Source organism: Odontomachus brunneus, unplaced genomic scaffold (genome assembly GCF_010583005.1).
Source record: "Odontomachus brunneus isolate Ranch 3 - 2012 unplaced genomic scaffold, Obru_v1 Obru_scaffold_260, whole genome shotgun sequence".
NCBI lineage: Eukaryota > Metazoa > Arthropoda > Insecta > Hymenoptera > Formicidae > Odontomachus > Odontomachus brunneus.
This window is the reverse complement of record NW_022639710.1, coordinates 63,429-73,031: the sequence shown is the minus strand read 5'-3', so window position 1 is coordinate 73,031 and position 9,603 is coordinate 63,429. Positions and strand designations below refer to the sequence as shown.

Here is a 9,603-nt window from a genome sequence, read left to right as displayed (position 1 = left end):
AATTGTCGTAATCACACTATATGTAACATATACTATTATGTTTCTAGTAATAGAGTGCATCCGGATGAAGAATCTGAACGGGGTGTATATCAGTTGGACACGGGGCAATTGGACACAGTCCAATCACAAGTCGCTGTTCCAAGGGACCCTACAAATGTTTCTAAGTACACGGTGCTGTGATTGGCTGTGTCCAAATGCACCGTGTCCATGTGCACCGCTCCCATCTGAACGCACCCCAGGATGATACTTGTGTTGACTTGTGTTTCTTGTTGGAAAGCAACCTATGTTGGCGCTGCCATTTTATGGGCAAAAGTTACGTGCACCAATCACACGAAACCCCGGTATATCCAGTCTCTACTCAAGGGTCTCTATTTTTGGTGTTACCATTCTGTGTTTATTGAACAGAAGCGTTGATCATTGGTCTGCTGTGGATAGCATGTGTTCGTTTTGTGATTCCAAAAGATTGTTGAATGTGTAATTAATAAAATGAATTCTACTGTTTTGGATAATTTCAGTAAGTTGAAAAACAGCAATAGTGCAACTAGGATAAATGCTGGAATTGCATTATTACATCATCTGTATGAACATAGCATGGTAAGATAATTTGTAACCTCTCTCTTTCATATAAATTATATTAATCTATAATCATAAAAGATTTCTCTAGATCAAAGAAATCTTTTATGACGAACATTATTTATCTTAAAGAGTTTATTGGAAGTGGCCTAGTTTCCTTTATTGGAACTGTGTTATATTATATTTAACATATACAATAATGTACAGAGTAATGCAATAACTATTCTACCTAGAATATCTCTTAAATTAAGATATTAAAATCCCCTTTTTTGGGGATTGTGTGGTGATATGCAAGACAATGTAATAATTCTTTTGTGAATAAAAGTATGTGGGAGTTTTCAAGGTTACATTAAAATTTTTAAATAAAATCATGTTTTTGTGATACAAATCAATCCTTTTGATTATTTTATGTATAAAAATACTAGGATAAATAAATAATATAAAGATAAATTATTTAAAATATTTTTTACTTTATTTTGATACTTTCTAATATAAGATGTCAAATATCTTGTAAACTATTAAACTATTTGCTTTTGAACAACCTTACTTAAATACCTTTGCATATAGAATGAAAGATATAATGTAAAAATAGACAGTTAGAAAAACAAAGGAACAAATAAAATTCTGTTGTATGTTTTGGACTTGATATAAAATATGTGGACCAATGATGGGGACCAATATGTAAAAAAACTAATATCACTGATTGATATTTCTCTTGTCATCCTATATACAAAACTACTTAGACAAGGTTATCAAAAAGTGAATAGTTTACGAGATATTTTATACTATATCTTATAACTATATTTTATACTATATCTTACAAAATATTAGAATTACGTGAAAAATATTTTTTGAAATGTATCCATTTTTTTATAATTTATCCCAGTACTTTTTTATGTAGAATATAATCAGAAAAATTGATTTGTGTTAAAAAACCATATGATTCTACTTAAAACATTTAAGATTATCTTAAAATCTATCTACTGAATAGATAGAGAAGACTATTTAAAAGAATCATTAAGTTACATCCCTGTCATCATACTTGAAGAAACAAAATCTTTTACTTTAAGATATATTCAAGGAGGTAGTAGTTATTGCTTCATTCTGTATTTGTGAAAAGTTTCTTGGAAACTAAACCAGAGATTTAATTTTAGATTTTTAACTTATAATCCAACATAGAAATTTTATGTTTAATTATCTTATACACATATATTTCTGTTTAATTCACAAATATATGATTAATATTTTGGCATTATTATTTATTTCATTAGAAAAAAAAAATATTAATTAATTTGTATCTAAAAATAAAACATGAGAGAACAAAAAAGATAAGAAAAATAGTTATAATTTGTGCATTAAATATTTGATAATTAATTACTTTAGTGTGCAATATTAATTTATCTTTACAGGATCAAGATGATAAAAAAGAGTTAAATTATGCATTAAATAGATTAGTGCGTAGCTTAGGATCGTCAACAGTATTTGGAAGAAGAGGATTTTATAGTACATTGACAATCTTTCTAAGAATAACACATCATGAAAATTCAATAGAAAAACTTTTATCTATAATGAATAGTCAATTGCATCCAGTTGGCAGTAATTCAAAAAATGTATGATTTTTATTGATAATTTTCATAATGCTTATAAAAATTTCTTTGTTGCATAAATTATATTTAAACTTATATATTATACTTTTTACAGGAAAATGCTAATATATACATGGGGCATATATTGCTGTGTGGTGCATTGATACGATCTAAGTTACTTGTTCAAAATACTATTGAAATACAACAACAAGTTATAGAGACTCTTTTGAATTCTGGTAAACAACGCAGTTATTTATCATTTATCTCTACTATGTTTCTTCGTGAATTCATTGTACAGCTTGATGTTGAATATATGAAGAAAGCTATTTGGCCAATTATCGAAAAGCAATTTAGCAAACCATGGTCTGAACAAACTTTGGATACATTTTATATATTGCTTGTTGTTAGAGACAAGCATCCATCATTACTTGATCATAAGTTTTTCAAGAAACACTTGGGTGTGAAAGATATTATTTCTAAAGAATCTATGGAAAATATCATCAAATTATTAATGGTATGTCATTAAGTAAGGATTTAATATGTATTAATAAAACTACATACATGCACACACACATATACAGAGATACACAACATATACACGCACATAATTATATGTAGGGAGTGTTTCACGGTAATCTTCCCTTGTTTGTTTGTAGATTATATTAAACTGTTTGTAGATTATATTAAAAAATCTTGGAGCTTTATTCTTGAATTTGAACGCAATATTACATATACGTATATTGTGAACGATTGAAAATGCATGTATTATGCTTCTAAAATTATATTTTTGAACATTATAATATTTGCAGTTGGTAACGTATACGTTTTTCATTGTATTGAATTACACTTGACGTAATTTATAACATATAGTGTCATTTTTAATTATAATTTCATCAATTGATAGAATAAAACTTAAAGAGAGAAAAATGTATATTTTTATTGCTTTAAAAAAATATATGTAACTTTCTAATTCCAATGAGATTATTTTTGTCTTTAAAAGATTTATGATATTATGATTTATAAAAATTAGGTTATATGTATAAGAAAAAAATATTTGTTACTCTAAATAATACTTTATTTATACTAAAGAAGTATTTTCTAGAAGTGTGTTATATATTATGATTTTTTAAAGTAAAATTTTTACATATTTTTTTTATTATTTTTTTTCATAGCAAAGTTACTTTTCTGAAATTTTACAATCGATAATATAAAGTATCAATCATCTTTTTTATATAAATGATATTCTATATTACAGATAAATAACCAGGGTTGGAAGTTACTTTTTAAAAGTAACTAGTTACAGTTTCCTTTGCTGAAAATGTAACTAGTTACAGTTACAAGTTACTGGCTATAAAAAGTAACTCGTTACAGTTACAGTTACTTAAAAAGTAACGAATCGTTACTTTTAAGTTACTTTCTTGAAATGATTGTAAATTATTATTGTAAATACTAAAATCTTATATTTTAAGCTTTATTAAAATGTAAGAATTGAATATTGTAATTAATATCTATCACATTAATTAGTCTATCCACTTAATTTAGAAAATTTTAAATCTGTACTTAATATAATAAAAATTTAATAATAGTCTCTTTTGTGTGTAGAGGTAAAAGAATTTAATCACATGCTCCATACATACGTTGATAAAGCATCCCGCACTAATTATATAGGAAATACGATCTTGGTGAAATTGACTGGATTTCACAAATATTGTAGTTTATGATCTGCTGAACAAAAAATGTAATAGGTTCAAAGTTAAATAATGGATAGTTTTTGAGCTACAATCAGTCAAACACGAAAAATTCTGGCTCTGCGAATATTCTTTGGGAACATTTTGGAATTATCAATCTTAAAAATCTCATGAAAATCATTATTTTTATTGATCCCAAGAGAAATTCCATATATATTCTCCTTATGTGGATTCATACATGGTGTATATGTGTGTGAATATGCGTGTGTGCGCGCGCATTTGTCAGCAGAGATAAGGACCCACGTCACTCTCGCAGTATTTAACCTTTAACTCACGAATTTTTCTACACAACCTTTTCCTTTGTTTAATCGATATCTGGGGATTTTTGGAGTTGCTAATTACAAATTTGATGTTGGTTTCTGAAAATTCAAAATGGCGAATTCAATGGTAGACGATATTTTTAAAGCTCCCTCGATTTTCGTTAAAATTGGTATCCGAGGCGTCGCTGATCACGAATTTGAAATCACTTTTTTGAAATTCAAGTTATTCACAGACTCGACTTCATTTATTTAAGGAAAGAAATATATATATATATGTATATATATATATATATATATATATATATATATATATATATATATATATATATATATAAAACTTATAACTTATGAAGAGAAATTAAATATAGCTTATAAAGAAATATAATTTATAATTATTGGTATTTTATCTCGCCATATTGAGTTCGCCATTTTTAATTTTTTAATTTTTGAGTTTGCGTCATCATCTACAATTCAAAAAGCATTGACAGTTATTTTTTCTATAGGTTCACTTTGCAATATTTTTGGCAAATAAATACCATTTTTTACATTAATTTGTTTATAAATAATTAAATTTGCAAAATTTAATGTTGAATGCAGATGATTCTGTTAGAGGAATATCTAAGGTTCACAATGAATCCACACTTACCGCCTCGAAATCTCTACAAATTAGTTTAAATTTGTAAAAACTGCTCTAAAAAAAATATATCATATATGATACACTATAACTTAAAGAGTTAATGACTTCAAAATTTTTCTGCTGTATGTGTGTGTGTGTGCGTGCGTGCGTGTGTGTGCGTATGTGTGTGTGTGTGTGAACCTTAACAATTAATTGTCCAGGAACTTATTTTCCCCATCTGGATCCTGTTGTGGTGGTCTCTGTGCAACTCAACATCCATTATCCCTTTTCATTATTATTATTTGATTCTGCGCAGAGATCATCACAATAGGATCCGAATGATGGAGAAAATAAATTCCTGAACAATTAAGACAATTAATTGTTAAGTCACATACACACACATACACATGGCATAGAGAGTTCGGAGTTATTAAATACCGCGGAAGTGACAAACGGTGGGGTCTTTATCTCTGCTGTGATAAATGTGTGCGCACACACGCATATTCACACACATACATATCATTATATGAATCCACATAAGGAGATGATTATATATGGAATTTCTCTTGAGATCAATAAATAATGATTTTCCTATGAGATTTTTGATAATTCCAAAGTGTTCCCAAAGAATACTCGCGGAGCCAGAATTTTTCGTGTTTGACTAACTGTAGCTTAAAAACTGTCCATTATTTAACTTTAAATCTATTACATTTTTTGTTCAGTAGATCATTAACTACAACATTTATGAAATCTAGTCAATTTTAGATCGTATTTCCTATATAATTAGTGTGGTGTCCTTTATTATATCAATATATGATTATTATATCATTTTAATTTTATTTTACGTTTCGTAAGTAACTTTTAAAAAAGTTACAAGTTACTAAAAAAAAGTAAAGTTAAGTTACAATTAGAGGTGGAAAAAAAGTAACTAAGTTAAGTTACAGTTACCGAAAAAATGTAACTGTAACTTCGTTACCAGTAACGAGTTACTTCCTCCCAACCCTGTGAATAGCTTACATGGAAGAAAAATGTAGAACTATGAATAGACAAAGAACATTACTAATGAAAAATATGAAAAAGCATTCAAAGTTAATTTTTAAGTATACAGGGTGTTCCATTTACCCATTTAGTTAAAGATTTATCCTGATAATTTTTCAGCCAAGCATATTCAGCAAAAATGTTTCAAACAAAAGTTATATGGAGTTCGATGGAGGATATAAGAAGGTACCATTGGTTTGATCTTGCGTGGCGCCGCCAAGGCAAGATCGAGGTCAACTTTGCTTTTTTAAATAGAAGTATATACCTTTTATTACGGAATTTTATTCTACGTAAAGAAACAAACAACTTTTGTTTGAAAATATTTTTTATACAACCTCTATTTTCGAAGATATTTACGGAAATATCTACAAAATTATTGGTTTCAATAATTTTTTACTAATACTATCAACTTTACCGAAAAAAGCAAGAAATAATAATTGTTTATTTTTTTCGTAGAGCTCTGAGAATTTTTTTAGGATTTTTTAATAAACTTTTTAGTACTTCAAGAAAATGCAGTACTAAAAAGTTAACTAAAAAGTTCTCAAAAAATTTGCAAAGCTCTATGAGAAGAAAATACACAATTTTTATCTCTTGCTATTTTTGATAAAGTTGATAGAATTCGAGTAAAAAATTATTGAAACCAATAATTTTGTAGATATTTGCGTAAATATCTTCGAAAATGGAGGTCGTATAAAAAATGTTTTCAGACAAAGGTTGTTTATTTCTTTACGTAGAATAACATTCCATAATAAAAAATATATATTTCTATTTAAAAAAGCAAAGTTGATTTCGACCTGACGTTGAAGGCGCCAGGTCAAAAACCAAATGGTCAAACCAATGGTATTCTTATGCTTCTTATGTTCTCCATCGAACCATATAATTTTTCAATAAGATTTGAAAAATGGCATATAAGGAGCAAGCACGGATGTTTTAGTGCTATTAGATATTAATACTATTTTTTAATATTAATAAAGTTGTGGAAGGATAATATGTCCAGCATGTTAAACGCACATATCGAAATTTCTTCGATCATCGTATGTGACGAATCAACCTTCCACACTTAGACCGATCCTTGAGTCCCAAATTTATATATATATATATATATATATATATATATATATATTTATATTCTCAAAACCCCCATTAAACCGATAACTCAAATAGATTCATTATATATGTTGCGAAAAAAAATGCCTCCACCAGGATACGAATCTGGAACTTCCTCACTTTCCGGGCGGGACGCCTTTCCATTCGGCCACCGAGGCTTCGACAGTCCTCTCGCAACACAATGTTTATAAATCCTCTCAGATGTAAGTCGAGAGAAAAAGAAAGAAAGAGTCGATCTCGTAAGAGATGTTATTATACAGGAGAGAGATAGCATATTCTTCCGCCTATTTTATTTAAGATAAACCGAAATTATAGAAAGCTCATTTGAATAACTAACAGTAAGATTTGAAAAATGGCATATAAGCACGGATGTCTTAGTGCTATTAGATATTAATATTACTTTTTAATATTAATATGATAGTAGGAGGATAATATGTCCAGCATGTTAAACGCACGTATCGAAATTTCTTCGATCATCGTATGCGGCGAATCCACCTTCCACACTTAGACCGATCCTTGAGTCCCAAATTTTTTTATATATTGAGTTGTCGGAAAAGTTATGACGTATTTTTTTGTGTTTCTCAAAGATCATTTATTTATAAAGAACAAAGATCAATCAATGATATATTGCCCGTTTTGTTCGATAACCTTTTGCCATCTTTTAGTGAGCTTCATAATTTCTCGTTCATAGAAGAACCTGTCTTTATCGATGAAAAATTGAACAAGGTGCTGATTTATAGCCTCATCTGAATTGAACATTATATCACGCATATCCCATACAAGTTCCAATAATTTTTGACGGGTGATCAAACTTGTGTGTGGTCTCGCGTTGTCGTGGAACACAACTCCTTTACGATTAACGAACTCTGGACGTTTCTGCATGATGGATTCGTTCAAACTGTCCAATTGCCGACAGTATACATTCGAATTGATTGTTTGGTTCCTTGGTAAGAGCTCAAAAAACACGACACCTTTAAAATCCTATCACACTGAGAGCATAACTTTCCTCTGATGAATGTTTACTTTCGATGTCGTTTGAGGCAAATTATCACGTCGGGACCAAGACCGTTTGTGCACCACATTGTTGTAAACAATCCACTTCTCATCACCAGTTATCAGTCGCTTCAAAAAAGGATCGTTTTCCTCACGTTTAATGAGCATATCGCAGATATTTATACGCGCCGTCAAATGAACTTCTTTGAGTTCATGAGGAACCTAAATATCGAGCTTGCTTACGTATCCCAGCTTCTTCAGGTGATCGTGAACGCTTGAATGATGGATGTTCAATGTTTCTGCAATTTTTCGTGTCGTGTAATGTGGGTTTGATCAATGCCTTTATTTTGTCGTCATCAACCTCGATAGGCCTCCCTGACCGAGGAGCGTCTTTGAGATCAAAATCACCAGCACGAAATTTCGTGAACCATCGTTGGCACTGACGTTCTTATACAGCATTGTTATCGTAAATTTTACGCAACATTTCACAAGCTTGACGCGCATTCTTCCTTTTACGGAAGTAAAACAGTAATATGGCGAAAATGCGCAGTTTGGTCTTTCATCTTCAACTTGTTATAAAATCTCTAAAACTCAACCAAATCGCTCAATTTTTTTTTAGAATAAAGCTAGAATTGTCAGCTGTCAAATGATATAGCAATAACATAGATGCGAATGACTCTAGTATTTCCAAAAATGAACTAGCACCATCTGTTGCAAAAATGTGTCATAACTTTTCCGACAACCCAATATATATTTATATTCCCAAAATCCCTATTAAACCGATGACTCAAATAGATTAATTATATATGTTGCGAAAAAACTGCCTTCGCCAAGACAGCGTCCAGGACGTACGACTTACATCTGAGAGGATATATAAACATTGTGTTGCGAGAGGACTGTCGAAATCTCGGTGGCCGAAAGGCGTCCCACCCGAAAAGTGGGAAGGTTTCAGGTTTTCATGTCCTGGCGGAGGCAGTTTTTTCGCAACATATACAGGGTGTCTCATACTCTCCTCCATTTGCAAAATGGTAGAAGACTTTTTTGTTCAATTTGATCTAAAGTATAAGTACACGATGGCAGTCGTCGCTATTATAACTCACCATATCCTGCATGATCATTCACAAATGTTCTACAATTAATATCTCGATAATTATTGCGAATATCGCAAAACGGTATAGGACTTTTATGTTCACTTCAACCTGTTCTACGTCCCCACAAAATATCCGGAGGAGAGTGTGAATATAAATATAAATTATATGAATATAAATATATAAATATATATATAAAAAAAAATTTTAGGATTCAAGGATCGGTCTAAGTATGGAAGGTTGATTCGCCGCGTACGATGATCGAAGATATTTCGATACGTGCGTTTAACATGCTGGACATATTATCCTCCCACTATCATATTAATATTAAAAAATAGTATTAATATCTAATAACACTAAGACATCCGTGCTTGCTCCTTATATGCCATTTTTCAAATCTTACTGTTAGTTATTCAATGGAGCTTTCTATAATTTCGGTTTATCTCGTATAATTTTTGTTTGAAACATTTTTGTTGAATATGCTTGGCTGAAGATTTATCAAAGTGCATCTTTTAAAATGGGAACCCTGTATAGGTGATATATATATATATATATATATATATATATATATATATATATATATATATATATATA

At 29.8% G+C, this 9,603-nt stretch overlaps 1 protein-coding gene across 1 annotated transcript in view; it reads left to right on the top strand.

Annotated features, from left to right (window-relative positions):
• Positions 1-359: 359 nt before the first annotated feature.
• Positions 360-9,603, top strand: part of LOC116852881 (rDNA transcriptional regulator pol5-like) — a 24,721-nt gene continuing 15,477 nt past the window's right edge. Inside the window, exons 1-3 of the mRNA XM_032833637.1 lie at positions 360-594; positions 1,983-2,183; positions 2,275-2,673. Coding sequence (XP_032689528.1) covers positions 487-594; positions 1,983-2,183; positions 2,275-2,673 — 708 coding nt within the window. The 5' untranslated portion in view covers positions 360-486. The remainder of the gene's footprint in view (positions 595-1,982; positions 2,184-2,274; positions 2,674-9,603) is intronic.